At 35.0% G+C, this 25099-nt stretch overlaps 1 protein-coding gene across 8 annotated transcripts in view; it reads left to right on the top strand.

Moving 5' to 3' along the window:
- Positions 1-25099, top strand: part of LOC140148577 (A-type potassium channel modulatory protein KCNIP1-like) — a 548406-nt gene that overhangs the window by 430528 nt on the left and 92779 nt on the right. Inside the window, exon 1 of one of the 8 annotated variants that reach the window (XM_072170586.1) lies at positions 12540-12965. The exons of the other annotated variants lie outside the window; for them this stretch is intronic. Coding sequence (XP_072026687.1) covers positions 12803-12965 — 163 coding nt within the window. The 5' untranslated portion in view covers positions 12540-12802. Of the gene's footprint in view, positions 1-12539; positions 12966-25099 lie in introns of those variants that run through there. 8 annotated transcript variants of the gene reach the window in all.

Here is a 25099-nt window from a genome sequence, read left to right as displayed (position 1 = left end):
ATTCAATTGTCATAACATAAGCTTTTGATTACACACATCCAGGAATGGTGCATGATGGGTAGATTAAATTTATCATTTTCATTAGTTCTGCCTACCTATTCACACTTGTGCATACTGTGAAACAAAATGTCAATCAATAATATGACTTGTTGATTTATCTAGATCTAATGAAACATAAACCTGTAGTTCTAAATAAACCAATATTGTTTCTGATTCAGGATTCCTGCTAACATGTTAATAAAACAAAAACCAGACACTTCTGCATACAAAACCTAGTCAGCGAGATTCTGTGTTATATCGGTCTTGTACTTTGCTTTGTATATATTATGTCCCAGATCATAGGATACAAATTGTGAAAGTAATATCCTTTGTAAATGTCAGTGTATCGTGTGTAACCTGACATTTCATCATATTTAATCAAGTTGCTTTCCAACTTTACATTAAAGTGCAAGCTGAATGGGCTATTCCAGCTGAAATCCTTACACCCCCTATGGAAGACATGACCGTAATCTCCCACACAGGGTGTGTAGATTTTAAATGGAGTCACCCATTCAGGTAGCCCCATTTGAAATTCACACTCCCTCTGTGGAAGATTAAAGTCATGTCTTCCATAGGGGGTGTATGGATATCAACTGGAATAGCCCCATACAGTACACCACAGTAAGATTGTATTGCTTCATTGACATACATACAATTTAATTATACATGTAAGTTGATATTTTAATCTAAGTAAAATAGGATTTTGCGTTGGTTTAGAATGTTGTGGCACTCGCTTCTAATTGTGTTTCAGCTTGAGCGTTACACATACTATATAGCCCTGTATATGCAGGGATGTGCGGATTATGACATAAATTTTAATGTTTTTACTTCTTTTGGATATTTTCAAGAATATTGTAAAAGTGGAAGAAAGTCAAATTTTATATTTTTTGACAATATGATTATCACCAGGGGATTATTGGCTTCAAAAGATTAATGTGGTTTGTATAAATTGACATTTAAATGAGCTATTCTATTTCCTGTACTCGGTGTCTTTGAAAGTATGAATTTTAATCTAGTAAGGGGATATAAGAAAAGTAAAATCTTGTTCTACAGGCCCGTTACAGGGATTTTTTTGGCTACATGCATGTAAAATCAGCCATTTTAATGGCAAAAATTGATTTTGACTAAAAAGTGTGAACAAATTGCACCGTTTTGATAGGTTTTTGGGAATTTTTAGGTTCATTTGCAAATAAATGCCCAACTGACCAAACCTACTTGAAAGGTCCATTTTCCTCATCTTTAATGTTATACTAATTTTATCTAGTGAATGTTATCTTCAGTAGATAGCACCATTGAGTCATTTTCTATATCACTATATCATTTTTTAGGATTATGTATTTCTAATGAAGCTCTGTGTAGAAATAACTATATTTTCTCCTTTTCTGCTCATTTTGTGTACTTCATGAATAAATAAATATGTAACATCATGAAGCAAGATGAGCTGTCTGTTGGTCAAATTGACTTTGAGATATTGTTGAAAGAAGTGCTCAATTCCTTCTGTTGACATATTAGTCCTTTATCATCTGCAACATGCAACTGTTATCTTTTGGGAATAGTATTCAATTTCTGTGAAGTTGTCAGCATATTATAATATGTTAAATGAACAAGATTACCACATGAAAAAATAAACATTATATCTAGTCAAAACGATTATTTTGCTTGATTGCATCACATGTTATCAATTTTCCATCTTAATCTAGGCTGGTTCACATTTTTTTCCAGGTGGTGGCTTCTCCATGTTCCTATAAAATGGTATGACATCAATACATGTTCTTTTTAGCCGCCATTACTTTCCACTTTGCACAGTTACAATTTTCTTGTTAATGGTACATTTTATATGGTGGCATATATCCAATAAGTCTGCAGACTTGACATGATTATGAGCTTCCATTAATCATGCCAAGTTAATGATTTTTTCAAATAATGTGATCGATATTGAGCAGTGGCGTGCACAGCACATTGAAAGTGGGGGGGGGGGCAGGTTGTTCAGTTCCCCCGAATGGAGTCTGATTAGGAGCAAATTTTGATGTTTTTAACGTTTTTCCCCGAATCCCCGAATGACCAACAAAAGTGGGGGCCCCCTTTGTGCACGCCACTGATATTGAGTTTGACTCAAATTTTTGAGAAAAAAAAAAGTTCTGAAATTTTACAAAATATGTGTGCAAAATTGGTTTGAGATTATTTTTTTTAGATTGTTCATGCTGTCTATGATTTTGCAGGGTCATTTACCCTGATCCAGAAAAAAATGACTGACCAAATCACCCCTAGCAAAAAATGACTTATTTGGCTTGATTGCATCACATATGTTATCAGGTATCCATCTCAATCTAGGCGGGTTCGTATTTTTTTTCAGGTGGTACTTCTCTGTTCCTATAAAATGGTATATATAACATCAATACATCTTTTTTTAGCCGTCTTACTTTATTTCCACTTTGAAAAGTTACAAATTTTCTTTTTATTGATATTTTTATATCTTGGTGTATGTGTATTTTATAGTCCAAATATTATTTTGCAATCAAATCAAATACATTTTCAGGTTACTTTAATACATTTCATGTGGTGTTTGATTTCACCAGTCTCATGTAACAAGTGATATTTAGCCATGTATTTTATGTATCAGCTTAGATGATTTCCCATACGTCTGCAGACATGCCAAGTTAATAACTTTTTCCTAATAATGTGACATGATCAGCGTAAGATGAGTTGCTTGTTGGGAAAATCAATTTCAGGTTTACCATATTGGTAAGACTTTCATTTTATCAGCTGCATTATGTTAAAATGCTTTCAAATTTGAACTTCTCATTCTAAAATATGAATATATTACATGCTGCTAAAAATATGTGAAAGAAAAATACTCTATATTACAGCTAAGTTCCCAAAATCAATTTTTCTGACACTCAGTGCACTTTGGTTGATCTCATCCCATATAAACGCTTCACTGTTTCACTCAAATGATTTTATTGAGTTTTTGACAGGCTTATCGTGTATCATGCATCATTTTAATAAACTTTGCAGTCAATTTCAAATATTTTTCTTTTGATATAAATCAAGTTTCTTAATAACCATCCACCCTTTATTAGAAAACACTAAGATCAGATAATCTGTGTGGTATTAAATTGCTACTTCAGAAAGTGTTCTAAAACTTCAGACATATGCTCTGCATGCTGGCCATAGCATTCAATAGGAAAAGTTCAAATTTTGAGATATTTTCTCAAAACATCAAGAGCTATCTCCAGAACCACTGGACCAATACATGGCTCGTTTGTACTCATTTTAATGCATTTTTCATTCGGATTCCAAACATGGACATTCCAATTTACAATTCTGAAATTTTTGAATTTTTGGAAGAAAATTTGGAACTTGGTGTCTGCAGTCGACACCCGCGTAGACAGGGTTAAAGAGTTGAAGCTTATTGCTTTGGCTTATTGTCCCATCTGCTCTGTCCTTAACCTTAAAAAATTAGCGTGCAGTCATGGGTTCAAGTTCTGTTGCTGCTCTTTAAATTTTTTGTTTGTTTGGATCTTTTCTGGGTACCTTTAAATCCCACCACAAAAAAGTTTATTCCTTGTTTGGATCAAAACTTTTAAACTTCAGTGATTAAATATACCAACACAGATGAACTTTCATGAACAAACACTTAATGCGCTATTCCAGTTGAAATCCATACACCCCTATGGACGACATGACCTTAATCTCCCATGGGGTGTAGATTTCAAATCAAGTCACACATTCAGGTAACCACATTTGAAATTTAATTCAGACTCCCTCTGTGGGAGATTAAGATCATGTCTTCCATAGGGGGTGTATGGAGTTCAATTGGAATAGCTATGATTGTCCTGCAATGAATCTGACACCAAGCAGTAAATCTATACAGCTTTGGATGAGTGGATTACATTGCCTTAATGTATATTGTGTACACAAGAGATTACGTACCAGACAAATATCAATTAAATTCAAATCATCCATTAAATTAAAAACGTTTTTCAAAGTATTAATGTTACACACCAGGTTACGGCATGATGCTTTTTGATTTTGATGTTCTGCCCTTACGGCTATAAATTAGAAAAAAACCTTCTTTGATCCAGATTTTGTGGTGTTTTAGCTGTATGCATTTTGACTGATATTCTTTTTAAAAAAACAAATTCAGAACATTTTCAAAATATGTTTTCACCTTGTTCAGATTTTTCAAGCTTTCTGTGATTTTTAAGAGTCTTTTTACCTCTTCCCCCAGAGAAAAAACTAGCTAAGTCTGCCCAACTGTCAAATTCCCTCCATAGGTTGAATAGAAGACAGATATTTTACACTGGAGTCTGATCAAATGGTTTATGCCCCCTCCCAGCTTCAATAAGACATTTTACAGCGGAGTCTGTCCAAATGCCTTCAGGAAGTGAGACAAATACACTAGCTTGTGAACATTTTACTCCCACATGGTATTTCCTTCCATAGAATTGGTGCCAGTATGTATCCATAGCGTATTAAAGGGGTAGATTACAGTTTGTTAAAGGAAAGCATGTTTTAAGTACTTTGATAATTATGTGTTTTACTTGCATTGCTTAAAAAATATTAATTGAGATTTTTCTCTTTGTTCTCTTTCATGTGCTGATCATTTTTACTACTGTTAACAGGTAAGTGTAATATTTTATAACATTTTTGCAAGTGAATAAAATGATAGGAAAATAGCTGGAAAGAAATAATAATAAAAATAATAATTAACAAGGTGCTTAATATAGAACCCAATACCAAAAAGGCCTTAGGCACTTTACCCAAAAACTTGAAACTACCAACAATTTAAACCATACACATGTGCAAGGAAAATTGACAAAGATAAATCTTAAAAGTACATTAAAAGAGTAACCAGCATCCAAAAGCTGTAAAGTACACATAAAAACTATGCAGTACACTGCTGAAACGGCAGAGCAACACTCAACATTTGAACATTTTAATGGCTAAGGTTTGTACAGTGAAGGTATAGGGGTGTTTATTTACAAACACTAAAATGTGTGAAAAATATTAAGATGTTTTTTTTAGTGTACAAAGTGTGCTTTAAAAACACAAATATCTTCATATTTTTATGTGTTTTAGTGTTTATAAATTAACACCCCTATACCTTCACTGTACAAACCTTAGCCATTAAAATATTCAGGTGTTTATTAAATGTTGCTCTGCTGTTTCTGCAGTGTAATCGAAGCAAGGAAAAACATTTTAAACCATGGGGACAATCCCGGTAACATGCATCATAAAAACACATCAAACAACATAAAGGTTCTACGGTTTGAAATGTTGACAAATCTGGGCTTTAAACTTAGGTCAAAATATGCTATATAAATTGTTGTTGTTGTTGTTGTTGTTGTTGTTGTTGTTGTTGTTGTTGTTGTTGTTGTTGTTGTTTTCTATACTTTTTTAAAGAACATAATTGAATAGAATACTGTATTGGCTGGATTTGTTTTACTGCCATGTTGTATTCGAATACATTCGAATACCAATAAAACTTAAAATAGATAAGCATTAGTTCCAGACATCCAGAAACAGATTTATTGAGAAACCTTCCCATGAAGCAATAAGCAACAAACAAGTTGTACTATAAATACCTTAAGTTCACAGTTGCCATGGAAACTGCATGCAAAGCTATATCACTCCCTAGTATACAAATGGTAGGAAATTAAAAATAGTCAAATCTATAAGAAAAAAGCAAAGCCAAAAGTACTTAAGCAATTGGCTGCCCATGTCAAGGCAGGAGTAATCAATGTGAGTTGTAATGTGGTAAATCTACCATATTGGCTTGTCACAGAGGGAGACTAAAATAATGTACCTCCAGCTAGAATTTATTGGCAAAAGCCTAAAATCAATGCATATGATGTAGCTTTAAGTGTGTTACAAAGGTGCATGCATTAACACTTACGCAGAGAAAGATTACAAGCATGCACTATAAATCAAAGTTTTAAGCACAGGATGAAATAATCTGGAGGTATACGTTTTTTGTACTCCATGATGGACATGCTAACACGTAGGAGTCTGAACTCCTGTATAACTTCTTTTGTTATACCATAAAATGTCACTGAAAGTAGCGTCCTACCTTCATTACTAATTAGTGCTCATTATGTCTATATGAATGATATGACATATGGTGTCTCATTACATTAAGCTCAAATGCAAACATAAGAAATGAAAGGGAAGGCTTGTGTAATCATAAGAGATGTCTAATTATCCAAGATAATTAGTAGGGATGGGAGTAATGGCTAATCATGCTAATTAGGCTGTTTGGATCGGGTGATAAACCTCACAGGAAACTAGACAAAAATAGATTGCAAAGGCTGAAAAAATAAAATGGTCAAGGCCTACTTGTTTCCTAATTATTTATCAGCAATTTTTAATGTTATCAAAGTTGTGATATGGAAGAGAGAATTATTTTATTTAGTATTTTGTAAATTAAAAAAATGCCAAAATATTATAACTTAATCAGTTTGCAAATCATTGTCGTTCATGAAAGTTCTGTTATTACTGCTTCTATCATTATGGCATTGTCGTAAGTAGGTCAAAATACCACCATCCTTGCCATCCTTACATTTTTATAACTAGTTAACAAGTGTTGGTGAGTTTGAATCCAATTATACATCTCAGTCAATGTATAACACTGACTCTTGAGTCAAAAAATAGCCCTAGGCTGCAGAATATCAAAATAAAATGTACTCCAGAAAAATGGAAATGCATGATATGAGATAACATTAAGAAACAAAAAAAATATATGAATATTTTTGCGGTTGATTTCCATTCAGCAGTCAAAGATGAACAGGGAGTAGAAGTTAATGTAATTGACGATTCAGAAGAGTGCATGCATCAGGGAGAGTGAAGTCTCTACAGTGTCAGGAATCAATCAATTAGAGAATAAAAGATAGGATTTTGTCTTTTGCCTCTCGTGTCATAATGGATGGGCTGGCCAATATTTTTAGTAGTGGATGCCAGCAAAACTTATTCAGTTTAAATGTTGGGATTTTTGCCCCCTCAAAACTTTCACATTCCTCCCCCTCCCCATGGCACTGCTACTGCACTTGAGCAGATAATCAAGCTGAGCAGCATGATTATCTGCTCAAGTGCAGTGGCAGTGCCATGGGGAGGGGGAAATTTCCTACAATTTGATGATTCTGGCCAAAAATAATAGATTTTCAGTGACCTTTTTGCCTGAAAACTGAAAAAGACAAGGTTTGTTACAACAAAACACACAAAAACATCAGGCTATATACTGGCCTTCACATACTGTAAAAGTGGTAATTTTCGCGCGTGTAATTTTTCGCGTTTTGCCAATTTTGAACTACATTGCTTGTTTTAAATTTAGTGATTTTTAAGTTTTCTTATATAGATCTATACAATAAAAGAACATATTCGCATGTTTTTATTTTTGCGGTAGCTGTGTTGTGCGCAAAAATCGAGAAAATTAATGTACCACGAAAATGTCCACTTTTACAGTATATAACATCAGGCAGCTATCGCTAGTACAAATTGAGAGTAACGCCATGTCTGCCTTGTTTTAAGTTGAGAGTAATGCCATGTTTGTTTTGTCTCAAGTTGAGAGTAACGCCATGTTGGAGTTCAGAGTAGCAGATTTGAATCACACGCTATAACCTAATCCTGCGGGGCTTATACACTCGTAGAAGGGAGATTTGTCCACACGATGGCAATGCTACTGTGTAAACGCATTGTTGTGAAATCCGACATGGCGTTACTCTCAACTTGAGACGAGACACACTAAAGCAGTGTATCTTAAAGACATTATCAGTGATTCGCTAAATCAGACAATTGAAGAAATCATCAAAAATCTGATTTTTGAAAAAAATCTAATGACAATTATAATAACTAATCCTTCACTTTTAAATCATTTCTAAATAAATCAAGTATCTTTTGATTCTGACCCAGTATGTCATTGATGCCTAAAATGACCTGCCTGCCGACAACCATTTCCTACTGCATCCCTCACTTGAACAGATCACATAAAGAAAGATTGACAATCTAATTAATGTAATATGTTACATTCATGTCATGAGACTCATGTCATGTTCTAGCAAATGCTATCCATATTGTACAATAGCAGTTGCAGACAATATGGCAAGACACATTGAAGCAAAGCTACAAGTTACTTGTAAATGTTTATTTCTGATATTGAGTATAGCGGAGTAAAAATAGGGACTATACTTTCAAAACTGCTTTCTGTATTTTGTCATCGATAAGCAGTGGTGTAGCCCCCCCCTGTGAGATGTCGTCCCCTCTTGATTGCCTCCCTTTTGGATTGCTGCATGCCACGCTGATATTTAAGATTTTAAGGTGGTTTTTTTACTTTTTAGCCCATTTTCATCAAAATTTTCCCCCAGTTGCCTTGCCCCCTCTGAAAAAGTTTTGTTTACACTGCTATCGATAAGGCATGGTGGGATGTAGAATACCCAGTAGATACATGCAGTGATGCAGATATATTATTATTGGAAGGTTCTTTCTCAATCAAAGTACCTATGTTTTTATCTGAACAAAAGCCAAAAACAGACCAAAGGAAAAAGACAAATGGAAGCAAATTTTGAGTCCTATGCCAAAATTGTGGTAAATACATTCCTTGACATGTAAACATGGTAAAGTTATCAATCATTTTCTACAACTTGTTCCACAACTTTGCGTAACTAAAGCAATGTTCGAAATGTTACAACCCTTTTAGGCCAACGTGACACCTTGTACATATGTGAAGCCCTCCCACTTGAGACTTCAATTTACGGGCAATAAAGAGAAAAGTCAAATATTACCAAATTCCACTTACGTTGAAAACTCTGCACTTAAAATCACAATCAAATTGGTTCTTTTTTAATATAAAACTATTTCTGTTCAAGAGACTATTGGGTAGAATCCAAATAATTTGATTTATTTGGAGCAAACAACTTAACCTGTTTAGATACTGATGTTGCCTGGAAACTTGTGATTGATTAATGTCTTTGTTGGTGAGAGAGATGAACATAGGATGAGTCACAAATACCAATCTGAAGCTTGTCATGAATAATAAGAAAGATGTGATTACTATAGAAAAGCATGATATCTTAGCAACATCAAAACAGAGTTGCATAGGCTTAGGAAACGGGGGGGCTTGTGGGGCTTAGCCCCCTCAATAATTTTGGTGTGGGGCTCACCCCCCCTCAATAATTCCAGAAGAAGTAAACAAAATGTGACCAGATACCGGAAAAATGGGTGTTTTTGACCTATTTTTCGCAAAATTTCCTGACACCTCGAGCACCCCCAGGATGGGTCACCAAAATGTTTTGTATGGTCAGCCCCCCCATGTTGAAAATCGTCCTAAGCCAATAAGTTGTAATAGAAATATTTGCTAAATAAGTAGTTGTGTGTGATTTTTTGTATATTAATGGAAAATCTTATTGCGCTGGAACATGTTATGCAAAATAGTAATGAGTTGACTAATGCCTAACTTAATTAAGATAGCCGTCACTCCCGTATGACAATACATCTATTTTGTGCTAGCAAGATGTAACATCGCTAAGAATAAATTCAATACAGGATTTTTCTTTAACATTTTCTTGACTTTCCCCAGGGATGATTATTATTGTTTGTTAAAACGCATCACCCATTTGACTAAGTGCTAGTTAAGTAAAGGACACGAGACAACCAGAAAGAAACTACACATTTGTTAATTTATTTTTGTGGGGATTTTAATAGTACAATGTATGCATCCATTTTGTGTAATATGCATTTATAGATTAGCAGTATAAAATATAAAATTCATTAATTGGTATTAAACAATTCATTGATGCCAGCACTGGTGGCATCCATTAATGTCTGGAAAGGTGGTCATACTGTGGGTTTTCCTGTACTTGTGAATGGAACAGCATGCAGCAGTAAGCTTGTCAAATTTTTAGATTTTTGTCCAAGTTTGCATAACAAAACTTTCAAGCAAGCAATTTTTATTTCCATCTAAATATTTTTTAAATTAAGTTTTTCATAACATATTAAAATTTGAGAGATCCCTGTTCTATAATAAACTAGTTATTAGTTTTAAGTAACTTTCATGAAATTCTCAAAAAAAAACCTGCCATTTCATGTCACAGAAATAAAGCAACTAATTTGACAGAGTATACAAATCTCATTCTAAATAAAAAAATAAAATAAATCCTTTGTCTACTTGTATTTCACTGCACTTTAAAATAGTGAGGTTGCAACTTTAAATAGGCTTTTAGTATGTATCAATTTAACAACTAGGCAGATAATTTGCCCCACGTATTCATCACAATGGCTCATTTCTGGTGTCGTCTCTGGGCTGTGCCCTTTCATGTGATCCAAAAATTTAGAATTCTATAAACAAACATGACTTGGTAAATTGATGATGTATTAAGGTAACTGTGCAAGTTAACTGTTGAATGTAATAATGTTATCTTTTGTTTTTAAAGTTCATTTCTTTAAAACTTGTAAATAGTAGTGACATTTAGGTGGACCAAGCATGATTCCGTATCCCAGGGATTGAGTGAGTTTGTGGGTAAAATTCATAGTCACGAATCTACATATTGGTTATTGCATTTTTCTGCAACACATTTTGTCACACAAGAAATCCATAAAGATCCACATTTTGCTATTTTCCCAATAAAAAGATCCAAAAATGGGTCAAAAATTGACAAAAAGGTCCACCTTTTGTTTAAGTTAACTCTTTACAAAAAAATCTGCGCAAGTTCAATTTTCATTAGAAAAAGTTCAACTTTTTGAAATTTCTGCATTGTCCTGCATACTAGCCTTTTATCAGCACATACGAAAATACAAATTACAAATTCTATGAACCAATTCTATCACACTTATATTTATTAATACAGATTTGTGTTTTGTATTTGATTCTTTATAATTGGATAAGGGCAAGGATATAGTATCTATATTTTGTAAAAACAGGAAGAGGAATAAACTCAACTAGATTTTTTCCATCAGTGCCATCTATACCACCTGTGCCTCCCTATTGAATTACATGCGTTATATGGTTCAAATATGTTTTATTAGCTTCTCAAATCATCAACATCACTGATTGTCGTCATCAAATTTGTTGTTGTATTCACTATTATCATCATCATCATCATTGCCATCCTCATCAGTTACCATCATCATCATTTTATCATTGTCACATAATTATATCATCATCATCATCAGCAGCACTTTTATTGTACCGACTACCGTAATATGATCTTTAATTTTTAGCTTTTATCAAAAATCATTTTTCTTTACAATCAGGCTTTAAATAGATGCCAAGAATAGATGCTCTTTAACCTTCTACTATATATTAATAACAAACTGTATATCACCAGTCCTAAGTGAAATGCTAATAAAATGATGCTAAACAGTTGGGCAGGGCTTGCTGTGTACTGATATAACAAAGTGGCTATACAAGCTTTGCCAGATTTAGAAGCTGTATATACTGTCTACACTGCCTGTGAGCTATGGGATAAATAGCGTAGAATTGTCAATTAAGTGATGCCTCTGTGACTGACTGACTGGTTGTCTGTCCAACCAGGAGGTGTGTGTTCATTTCCTTATTAATTTCCAGAGAGGATGAATTAAGAGACTTGATATATGATGAGGGAACCAATATGATAGATGAAGTTAATTACTGGAAGCCATACATATATTGTGGTATGAAGCCATAACTTTACCAGGATGTGTGGAAAAACCGACATGGCCTAGCCAACAATTGTCATAAATATATCTTGCTCACTCACTCACTCACTATATAGCAACTCTCATACAGCACTGGTTTGCTGTCAGTCATGCATGTATTCATAGCACACACATGTTGAGCGTTTGGTCTTAAGAGAACTGCAGAGAGCCATATCAGCATTGAAGCTGTTGCAACTAGTATGGTGTTTATACGCTTCACGCAAGCAACCTTACGCCCAATTCTCATCCTCAACTAGGGGGTGTTAATTATTTACCAGCAGTAATCTGTGCATCATGCATCTCAGAACCTGGCATTCTGGGATTGTGTGTGAGTGAGGCTAGAGTGGACATGGATGTATAGGACACTGATCATTATCTCATAGCGATGCAGGCAACTACTCGCATTGAAACATACGGCCTACAGCATTAGCTTTAGTGTGTAGGTGTTAACATCGTCAATTATAGTAGGAAATTTTGTGACAAGATGCAACAAACAAGATGTCAACCATAGCATCGAGACATTGCCGCATGCCAAGCAAAGTTTTTGTTGTAACCTAGCCAGGTACTCTTACAGCAATGGACTTATTAACCAGCCGCCATGGGATTTCGCTAAAAGGAAATAAAGCGAGAGATCTAGTGAAGACCATTTTCTCAGCGGGCTGATATAGGGCCTATGATAATACATTGCTTTCTACATGGTTTTTATTTATCACTGTTAGTGCCTAGATAGATGAAAGCCCACCTTTTAAACTGGAGAGCTAGCTTGTTAACTTGATATAGCTGTTGCATTTCAAGCTCACTGCTTTTATAATATGTGCCTATATTAATGTACATTATACCAACGACTGGATTTAATCAAGCACTACCCACCTGCAAACCAGAGTTATGGTTATCATATAGCTTACAAAGCAGTGCCTACATGTGTGTACCAAAAATTATTTAAGCTTTTGTACAGATTTATGGATTACTATTTTGTGCCTATAAATTACCGAGTGATTACAGCATAGCGGAGTATATGAGATATAAGTAACATAATCATGATGGAATATAACGCCATTTAGCCACCTCTTTTGTCATTTATCATCATTATTGGGGAATGATCGGTAAAGGCAGTTTCAAGGTATTAGACCGCGACATACAAGCTTTAAGCTGTGGTGTTGTTGGCGTAAAGGATTTGACATCTTCGGCGAAAATCATCCTCTCTTGTTTGCAACAAGTCAGAATGTTTCTCTTCAAATGGTGCTGCAATCAATTCACTGGTAGGTAGGATGCATGCATGCACAAATAAATATCACTAGCTTATATATATCATTATTTTAAAATTTGTTTTGCAATGTGAATCTGTTGCATTGCACAAAATTTGTTAGAATTATCCCCATTAAAGGCCCATTTAGTGATCCTATAGCGAAAGTGTAAAAAAACTTCTGTTTTGTTATAAACGGTGAATGATAAGTCATTCAAATTGGCAAAAAATGAAGAAAACTGTGGTACAGTATTGACAAAATTGAATCTCCATTCAAATACATGCAGCTAATTTGTATAGAAATTACAGATTTGTGTAAAATGTCTTCTTTTGTCTTTAAAACACTGCTTTCAACTTAACCACTAGCAGGCTATGTTAGCACATATTTGACACTAACAAAGATGCCAAAATTTGAATTTTGATTTTTATGATCCTCCCATTGAGAAAATCACTGAATATGCCTTGCTTAAAAGAGGCTTTTTTTGTTTTCAGCTAAACCAAAGAGTACCCAAACCAAAGTTTTAAGTATGCTAAGATCCATTTAAAATACTTTCCAATCAAGATATACGTATCATCTATTGATGTTTTTTTGTGTGTGTTTGTTGTTTGTGTGTGTGCAGCAGTAAATGTTTTTGGCCCTTCAAACTGATTTTTACAAAATAGGACCAGCCAAGTATCATGACAAAAAGTGATAAATCAGTGGCATAGTGTCATAGGGGGGCATGTGCCCCCCAATCGATCTGAAATTTGAAAATTGCCGAAAAACGGCTTGCGCCCCCAATCGGATCCGGTGCCCCCAATCATGGTCGGTATCCCCCAATGTGATGACCCACGCTACACCACTGACGTAGAAGGTGATCATGAATATAAGGTGATTACATAGCAGATTATGATTAAATTATTCCACTAATTGATATAAAATTTGAGATGAATTTACTCACTGATCGCAATTTATTAGCCTACATCACTTCAAGTTAAACAAATTAAGTAAAATAAACAAAACACTCATGCTCCTCATAAAATAACTTAAAAGTGCTGTATAAAATTTGAAATTAACAATTTCCATTCAGAAAAGAACAATGTTATTTTTTTTCCAACAAAAAAATAATACCTTTTTGTCATGCTACTCTTCTTAATGAAGATTGACTACGAAGTTGTTAACAAGCTCTCAAGATGAGTTAAGTGGATATATCATCTGTAAGGATACCATCAACTATGGTGTCATCTTACTACATACAGTTTGAACTTTGATATCTGAAAATTGTGTTGAAAGCTGTTATGTGAAGTTTTAATGTAAGAGCTTGTTTATGGCTTGAATATTAGTTCCAAATGTGTGCCTTCAGTATATAAATGCATAGTATGCATTGCATACCTTTTTAACAGGTATAGAGGATGACACTGCCTATATAAAAAAAAAACCTGTAAGTGCTGTACAAAATTTGAAACTAAAATTGCATGCAGGAAAGAACTGGTCTTAATCTTACACTGTGCACACTCTCAAAATATGAGCAAATGCAGTTCTTCTCTGCTAGAGCTGTGCAGACTATAGCATCATATGGGCACAGAGGGCATGTACCCCTCTAATTTAGAAAACCCCACGCTCACGCTACACCACTTCCAAAGACTATAGTCAGCATTACTTCCAAATGTGTGCCTCAGTAGGTACACATCTTCCTTAACAATGGAACAGGTTAATATTAGAGATCTTCCTTAACAATGGAACAGGTTAATATTAGAGGATGACACTCCCTATCAATGTTAGCTAGCATATGCACAGACATCTTTCCAACTCAAAAAATGCGATAAAATCAGTATTATTGTACTAGAGCTTAAACTGCATGCGCACACAACTCATCAAGAAGTCATTGCAAAGCATGTTATAAACACCATATATTTGGCTCATAAGATACTGTTTTAATGAGACGTGGGTTTGAACTATCCCCGTATTAGTGCACCGTCACACCAACTCAGGGGAAATCCGTGATTTTGTAGTGAATTTGGGTGAGTCAGTGGGGAGAAAGTAATCCTGGAATCATGCTGCGCATCTCTTTCTTCTTATCATAAGCATTTGCTCCTTTGTGTTAATCTTACATCTCCTATTCTCCTATAATATTGTCTCTATGCTCCCTGAGTTGTCTCATATTATTCCATTTGCTCCTTTCATGCTATCACTAGCTGATACCCTGCCAGCCTCTTCCATTTTTTCTCTCTTTCACTCTTTGTAGGTCTATATCTTTATTTCTTATCTCATTGTCTCTTTCATTCCCTCTCTCTTTCCACCTCTCTCCATTTTTGTCTCTTTCCTCTGTTTCCGCTCTATCACCCTGCCTGCCTCTTCCATTTCGCTCCTTTTATTCTTTGTTGACCTATTATCCACTCTTTCTTTCTCTCCCCCTCTCTCTTTCTTTCCATCTCTCTGCTTCACTTTCTCTTGTTCTCTCTCTCTCTCTGCACCCCCAGGTTGACTCACACTGCACCACTGTTTGTTGGTGGTGGAGGAGAACAGAATGGAATCCAACTAGAAAAACAAACAAAAAGAGCACACCCAACATTCTGTACTGTTGAGTTATTTAGGCATATGCCTCAAAGTTGAACAAATTTTAATATTTCCCCAGAGTGGCCAGAATGTTGGAAAAGCCCCAGCACAGGCCATCAGGGTTGTCAACTGTCATGCATTGAGTGTGACAGTCACACAGACACACATTCGGACACTTTCTCACACCCAAGGTAGTAAAATCTCACGTAATGGTAGTGAACGGTCAACAAGGTTGTAAAATCGCACAAAATCTCACCTATTGTCAAAATAAACAGTTATCCCTACCCCCTTCCCCACTTTTTAGATTCTTGAACACACTGGCTCAAATAATCATGGGTCAAAATGAACAATTGTAGTCGGCAAACAATAATTCCATCCCGGTCACCACTGTTCTACACAGTGTCTCATGCCAAGCAATTAAAAAAATGACAGTTTTGTGGAAGCCATAATGGGATCAAATTTAAAGCAGTGGATTCATCATAGAATAGCTTTCCAAGAACTATCATTGGCTAGCTTATATCATCCACTGAAATTTGTTTTGTAACTGCAGTCGACTCACTCAAGAACCGTTCAGGAAAAGTTGGATGTGTGCTTAAAATACCTGCAATAGAATCCTATGAGAGCGTCACAAAGATTTCACAAAGTCATACAATTATCTTGTCATGATAAACCGGTGCTTTTTGATCCATCTAAACCTACAATAAGTTTGAATATTTTGTTGTTGCATACCATTTATTATACATGTTTAAATGCCCATCATCAGAATAGTCATCAGACTAGTAAAGCTTGTAATGCCTTAAGCATTTTTGGGTGGCTTATATAGTTGTCTTGTAAAGCCTCATTATTATTACATATCTACGACTTTTTCCACCCTATCATTTCTGAGATGACGCATCAATATTTGACACTGGTGCCTCCTAGACTAAACTAAAACATCAAAGTTTGGGCACTGCAAGAGTATTATCTAGAAATTCTGCTGCAAGAGCTGCTATTGCTTATTTGCTTTTTAATCACCAGATGCCAAATGTTGTGGTATTGGCTCCTTTTCAAATTTTCACCAAAAAATGTATGCATGAGATTAATTTTGTAAGATGGTGCTGATGCGTTGGCTCCAAGAATCTGTGCCACAATTCTGGTTGCATAGGCAACTTCTAGGAGAGCATTCCAACTGATGGATAAGTTTGGATATTCTGACCAAGTTTTGAAGATGATTTGTAAATGGTTGGTTCCGGAGGAGAATTAATGATGCCTAAATACTGCAATTTTGATTAGCATAACGAGTTGGAACTTAATTTGTTACAGATCGGTTTGGAGGCGTCATAGATTTTGACACTAATCACTGATAATGCATTGCAGATTTGAATGAATTTCTTGGCTTGTTTTCTAGACCTCTATTTGCAAATGGCATGTTGATTGTTAGGTTGTTATGCATGGAGCCATGATTTCTATAATATTATTATTTTATTTTATTGTGTGTATGTTTAAATGATAAACCACAATTACCCCTGGTAGACTTACTGTCAGTGATGGGGAGTTACATTATATGTATTCAAGTCAATTTTGATTATTTGAATCGAACATTATGCAGACAGAGGTACTGAAGCTAGTTAATGAAAGCAAAATAAATGTTATTTTAAAATAACCTAACCAAGTAAATTAATCAATTCATCGAGCAGTATGGCATTTTTTGCATAAAAATCTAACATTTAATACATGGCAGCATTAAACATGCTTTGGCAATCAAAACAAGAACAAGTATCACATTAATAACACATGTCATGAATTTAATTTTTAGAACATTTTCAACTTTTTGTGAAAGCTAATCATGTTAACAACTTGGAACCATGTGCATGGTTGTGGTATGAGTTCAAAGAAATGTGTATCAATCATGAGAAAGCTTTATTTGAAAACCGATTAACAAACCATATTGGGTATTTTCAAAATGCTGTCAAAATGAACATCTGATGGATATACTGTCACATAAGTGTTAGAAGTATCAAAATAATATAGCAAACTTCTGCTGTAAAATGTTTGTTTGCAATTTTACACAACATCAAGCCCATATGCAGGATTGTTGGGGCCAGATTGTGAAAAATTTGACTTTTTTTCCAGGGGGGGGGGGTGAATTTTGTGAAAAGTGGACCTTCCCAAAATTTGGACCTTCTTTGACCAAAACGAAAAGAAAGAAAGAAAGACCATAAAAGACCTGATTTTTTGATCACTATACTTTGGACTTTTTTATGTTGCACAACACTATTTATATTATATTACCTATTACATATTAGGCACAAGTTTAAACAAGTTTAACAATATTTTAAACACCCATTTTGTTGGTGTAACTGTAAGGCATGATGAGCATAGAAAATATAGGTCCTAATCGCATCAACCCACCAAATTCTTCAAATATATTGCAATGACAGTATCCAATTTTGGTACAAATGCAATGCAAAAATGTGACGTGTCATGTCAAAAGGAGATACTTTTGGGCAGGATCGTAAATGGAGAAATAGCCAAAAATCTGCCCTGGGTGATTTTTTCACAATTTGGGTTTGTTGCGAATTTGTGATGTTATTAATGTTAAAAATATTGTCTGATAGTTTCACATCGGAATATAACTGGTATCTTGTATTTTTTAGACATTTTCCACGTAATTCCTACTCTCAACATTGTCAATGATATTTTTAAAGGCTGATATCTCAATTTCCAATTTTATAATACCATAACTTACGAACTCAATATCTTCGCTTAGGAATGTCCGATTTTATTGGGGAAAACGGTGTTGTGGAGCAAAATAATTCCTTATTTAAGATATGTAAAAACCTCAAAATTTATAACCTGCCCAAAAGTGTCTCCTTTTGACATGACACGTCACAAATGGTTATGGATCCAGGGAAGATATAGGTCATTTCTATGGTAAAGAAATCAAGAAAATTTGCATCAACTCTTGCCTCAAGTTCCCTTAAATATGTGCAATTACAGCTGCTATATAGACTGTATTTCTGTATTAGTAATAGGGTTTTACTTTCCATACTATGTGATCAAGAAAGTCGGAGATGGTAAGCTTTGTGATAGTTTGTCACTAGGGGGCAGTATCCATATGACAGATCAACCACTCTTGTCTAATACTGATATGAAATCGTAATCAATACATCTTCGCGTTCCACTTTTCATAATCTTCCAACGATAATTGAATTTTCAAAAATAGAAATTCAGTGCACCGTAGTTTCAACTAATTCTACATGGGTTTGACACTTTCGGCATTTTGAGCAAATATTTGCCTTAAGTAGAGTGGGGACAAGGAGATAAGCTATCTTCACTCAGTATAGCGATCATAGAGTAGTATGCATGAATCAAGCTGGAGTGTTGGGTAATTGTTCTACATGGTTGGTTAGCAAAGATTTACATGATTAGAAGGAATAATTACCCAAAGGCAAATGATGTGATCAGATGTCAGTATTAGTTGGATGCCTTTGGGTACTTAACATGCATATTTTCACATAATTTTCCTTCAATATTTTAAATGCTCCTAGTGTTTTTATTGCAAAGTCGGACTCAAATCACTCTTTTGTTTATGTTTAAAAATATATATGATTTGGAGCCAATGACATCAATCTTTTCAGTGACATGTAATTGGTGTAAAACTTAATTAGTATGACATAATGAATATGGATGATTAACAGGAAAGTAAAACATAAACTAACTTCATTTCCATCCATTAATTTTCAAAGTGATGAAGCCAAAAAAAACCATAAAAAAGAAAGGTCATACCACACCCGTAGCTTTTAGAATTGTAGCGTATTATTTTTTTCCAATCATCCTCAAAAAAATTGAGCAAATTTATCAAATCTAAAAGCTTTTCAATGAAAATGTACGGAAATGGGATTCCTTCCTGTTTTTATAACCACACATTGAATTATTACAATTTTATTTCTGTATAAAAGTAACAAATTGAAAAGTGAGGTTGCTTACACTTTAGCATTAAATCTGCCTGTAATCTGATCTATTTACAGTGTTTTATAATAGCATTTTCTGGTCTTGTGTTTATTTTATTTGCAAATTTTATGGAATTTAAGAAGACCTGTTGTTATGGTAACCTTTTAATGTGATGTTGTTCACCTTTAGAAGAGGATGGTAACAGGTGAATTGTTGGATGTTCAACTTGACATTTTGCTCCATCTGTTAAGGCAACTTAAAGGTGTGTGACCAACTTAAAGGTGCATGATCAGATCAACAGCCTCGTCCCGTACTTTTCCTAATCAAAGATTTAATAGCAGAAGGAAGATCATGTTTTGCTTATTACCCTGGTAAATTTTTATGCCCAAGATATGTTTCATTTAGATGGTGTGAACAAATACATGGTCAAAAGTAGCATCAACCACTAGAAATATGTACAATTCTATGGGGCATTGTTACTCATATTGTTGCTTCTAATATCAAAACCGTTGGAGCAATTTAAGTCAAAATTTGGAAACAGATTGTTTTAATAGTCAGCCTCAATATAAGATAGAAAACACAATATGAAAAAAAATCTGACAATCTACCTTTAAAGAATATTTTGAAAAGTTTGTATGCTTCTTCAAAACTTCACACCCAATAAGAGCTTAGAAGCCATTTCATTTGTTCTCTCAAACAATTGGCTGGTGAAGATGATACACCTCTTCGGTCAAGCACTGGTAAATCTTGATGTAATTCAAGTCACATGGTCAACCCTAATGTAATTTATAGAGTTGCTTGCATCAAAAGGGGTTTATACATATATTGATGAAAAGATAATGGATTTACAGAAGAAAAACATAAACTGATTTCATTACCAGCCATCCATTTTCCAAGTAATAAGGAAAATAAAAAGCTAGCTTGTTTTAGAAGCCTGTGTTTGTATTTACTGATTAATAGTAAACAATTTTTTACAGCATATTTGAATACCAACTCAAATAAATGCATACGACTGCTTTGGGTTTTTTCTTCTGAGAAAACCCATTTTGGGGAAGTGGGTGGATTATAATTATGTTATTATAGTCCATAACACACATATTATTGCTTGAATTTCCTAGTGACCATTTAGTTATAGTGCTCCTTAATTTTGTTCAATATTATTAAATATTTTAATATGAACAAAATACCATTTATTCTGCATGATGGAATGAATGACAAGTGTTTACATCTCATTAAGTAATCAATCAATCAAAATCTGTAAGAGTTCTGGTAGTCATTACACTGCTATCTGAAAACAAAAACTAACCAAACACTTTTAGTAAATAAAGTTTTACGATGTGCAACAAGCTAAACTCAATTTGCCCTGGCAATTTCAGATGGGTCCGTCTTATGTCATTGTGTGTGTCAACAAACCCAACCTGTTGGTCAAAACACCCAAATACAAAAGCATCAACTTATTCTTTAGACCACTTCTAGGCTGCAAATAAATATGTAGAAATTTGCAAAAGCCATCTTCTGAAAGTGACATTTAATATTCATAGTTAACACTTGTTGCAAATGTCAAAATGACCAAAATACACAGTTATATTAGGTCAGTCACATGCCCTAGGGTTTATATAGACAAATTACAGTGCAAAACAAGTGCTATGCATGCATGCATGCAGTCAACCATGCTGGCTGTCTTCAGTAGACAGCATTAGTTTCAACATATCACACATAGGCACTATTTGTAAAAATGTTATTGCATGTGCTGAGTGCATCATGGAGGACTGTTAGTGATGTGGTCTTCCTCATTTGGGCTGATCGTTTGAGGCCACTAACAGGGCTCCCAAAGGACTGCTCCATAGAAGAAACAAATGAAATGGCCAGTTGAATTGCATACATCATGACAGGTTAAATCTATATTCTTCCCTGGTTGAGCGTAATTCTGGTAAAATTATTGTAATATTACATGATAATCAATATTTGAAAAGAATTGTCAAAAGTCATTACCCCCAGATGAAATAAAGCACATTTTACTCAAAAGTTTTGCTAGGCATATCCGTCAGGAGTATCTCCATTTATTTGTAATCCAGAATTGGATTTAACTTCAGCTTATCCAATAAATACGGACCAAAAGGGTCCGTTCCAATACATCAAACGTAGCCTAACTTCTCAAGAGAAAATTTCTCAAGAGAAATTTACATACATTTATTGAGTCAATCCTTTAATATAAATACCTTAGAAAAGTGCATAACATTAATCCTACTTTCCTGAAGCCGGGAACATTCAGGAAAGTAATCTGATATTTGACATAATTTCGTTCAACTTCTCATGCACTATTTCTCAAATATATTAGTAACAAATTATTACTATTTGTAAAAACTTATGCAATTACCTATGGTGATCAAATTATTTTCAATTGAATTGGCTTTAAGATGAAATTTTGTGGCCATGTCCCTTTTTACCGTAAACAAGTTTATGGCACAGAAACTTGCCCAACCCCCCCTTTTTTTTTTTTTTGTTTTTGTCTTCCAATTTTGAGTAAGAGACTTAATATGAACCACCCTTTTCTTTTGATCACCTGTAAACCCCAGGCCTATTAACGTCTGTAAAGGCCCTTACAGAAAATGCACACCCTTGATTGGGGGCGGGGGTCATTGACACAACACAAGGATACTAGTATTTGAGATAATTTATCTCAACCTTAAGCCCCAATGTTTTGTCATTTACATCTGACCAAGAACGTGTCTGACCCCTTCCCCATTACTATACTTGTGCATTTCAGACTTACTCTTGTATACCAAATTGTTCACATTGTTAAGGCTTTGAGCCTAAAGAAAACAATCCTGGTAGCAGCAGCTCTGAAAACTCGAAAACTCCTCTATTTATTATCATTATTTATTTTTAGGAGAAAAATTGAGAGCGTAGGATGACCCTGGCTTACTACCCCATGGCACCCTGGTGATTGAATTCTTCCTCCTAGGAAACGTCACCCGGTTCCCTACCCTGGACCACCGACACCCTTATAGAAGGCAACTTGAAAGCCGACACAAAAGCTTTTCCTCAAGTTGATGTTTTTATTTGAACTGTTTAAATCGGTTCCCGGCATTGGTTAGTCTGCTCTGAAGTGCAAACCGACCTGAATTGACCACTGTCACTTTGACCATGTATCAGAGCCCCACACAACCCATTTCTAATGATGTAACAAGCCAATTACCTTTACCGCCAATTCGCTCCAAATGGATATATTTTTATCCACTAATTATAAAATTCTGAAGTGAGCAGACTGACTACAATTTAGCTGGACAATTATAATACTGCCCAGGATTTAAAGCAACTTTGGTAAAAGTAAATTAACTCATGTCCCCAAAACCCTGTGACCGTTGTGTAGAGCATTCATGCATAATAGTCATATAATAAAAGAAGAAACGGCAAGAAACATAGCAAGTTAGGCTACCTGCGGTGCCTAACTCGATAATTACAACACCAATATGGCACCACCTGGCTTTGCTCTGGTTGTCAATCCGACCCATCTTGCATACATATCTATCATTTGTTCCCAAGGAGCGATGTTGTCAGACAAATTATTGGCAATTAAACCATAATGTTAATTAACCCATATTGACCACATACAAATAAAAGTGCTTGCATCCCACTTTGTCTTGTCCTGCCATAGGCTTGCTTTGAATATACAATGTACTGGGCGAATATATCATTAGATATATTATATAGGCTCCTTCTATCCCTGTCTATATTCAATATTTTTAATCGCCAACCATGTTCATTGTTTATATCACCCACGACTATTAGTCCGACGGGTTCCCGAACCCACCAGGGCTCCAGTTGCTAACTGCCAGCATCAACATGTTGATTCAACCTTAAATGCAATTTAAAACCAGATTCGTGAAAATCCAATGGTTGGAGTCATCATATATGATATAAATTTAATTCATGCATCCCACTTTGTCTCCACCTGCATGCCATAAGTTCTCTGCTATCATTTCGTTTGGCGTGGGAGAAATTGTCGAAATAATGCTCCAAACATATTATATATCTTTCTATCCCAAGTTTTTAATGCGCCAGCGTGTTCATTATTTATACCGCTCACGTCTAGTAGTCCACGTGTTAGTAGTCCAGGACCTGCCCGGCCTTCGTTTATCACTACCAGCATCAAGTGTGTCTATTCAACCTGAAATGAATCAGAAAAAGAAAACAGAAAAAGGGAAGCAACTCGACAGTACAGCAAAGCCTACCACTCCGCCAAAATTCCTATTTCATTACTATTTACACATTCACAACTTGTAGAAATCACTGATAAAACAAAATCCTTATACACCCCAGATAAACAGGAATGTTGTTGCTGCTTTAGTTGACCACACGTAAAATAGGAATTTTATTTCTATTTATTTATTACGGTACTTGATGACGATACAACGTGTGCTTCCGACTTCCCGAATTTCGTGCGGAATTGATCTTATTAATTTTGCTACCATCCAATGCTGATCATACCCAAGCCTCATGAATTTTCTAACATCGAATGATCCGGCGAATGATCTCCCAATAATCCCCAAATGACTATCCTTGCAATTACTTATATTTTCCCAATCACGCCTATCTCGATCACTTCCAATTTCCTTGGCTTACATGCTGGTCTCGAAATGACCTCGAGGAAAGCTAAAAGTTCTAACATCTATAACTTCTCATGCTACCTCTTTTGACCAAGCTCCACAAACCTATGATATGTATCCCTTTACATGTATGTTAGACTGTTGAATCCCATTACACTGAGTTGCATACCAATCTGAACATGATCACTATTTGACTTGAGTGACCTGATAACCAGATATGACCCTGAGAAATTTTGACTTGGTTGCTCCTCCAATTCCCAAAAATCCATGAAAATCCCACTCTTACCTTATAAACTTCCACTTTTTTTTTTTTTTTTCCTGTTTTTTGTTGTTTGTTTTTTTTTTTGTTTTTGTTTTTTTGGGGGGGGGGACGGACCCATAAGACCTTGAAATTTACCATAAATATTGAAACAAAGAAAGTGGCAAAAACTACACCTCACCCTGACTGAACGTAAATACATAACAAGGAGTGATGAAAACCCAACCTAAAAAGTTACCCTTGAAAAACATCTTGTAAATTATAACCAGTCTCTTTTACGTTTCCAATCTTTTTGAAATCCAGAGTTAGATGACCGATACCAATAACTTCCTAATTACGATCCCACTTTTGGATCGCAACCCACAATCCATGAGGTTTGCCCCTGAATGACCCCAAATTGACCTTAAAAATTTTGTTTCCTCCTTAAGATGGTCGCCCAACCTAATTTGATGAACCTGGATGACTCGAAATTGACTTTGACATTTTTTGTCCCATTTCTGTGGTCACCCCCATCAAACTTCATGAACCAACGACACTATGGCATTTGACCCCAAATGACCTCACATTGACCTTGCCCTCGTTATCTTGTTTCGATGTTTGCTTATTTTGAATTGATTTGTAAAATATAAAATTTCCCTTGAAAAGATGTTAACATGATCACATCGTCCGTAGATCACATGAATGCATCTAATTACATACAAATTCGTAAATTTTTGGTAAACATCATCACCGTGGTGGTGGCACCCCTTTTCATTTTGCCTTGCCCAGTTCTGTAAAACCCAGGCTCCAAGGCACCCCATTAACTGAAGCTG

The sequence above is a fragment of the Amphiura filiformis genome, chromosome 3 (genome assembly GCF_039555335.1).
Source record: "Amphiura filiformis chromosome 3, Afil_fr2py, whole genome shotgun sequence".
NCBI lineage: Eukaryota > Metazoa > Echinodermata > Ophiuroidea > Amphilepidida > Amphiuridae > Amphiura > Amphiura filiformis.
Note: the sequence above shows the minus strand (reverse complement) of the source record. Positions and strands in the feature narration are given on the sequence as shown.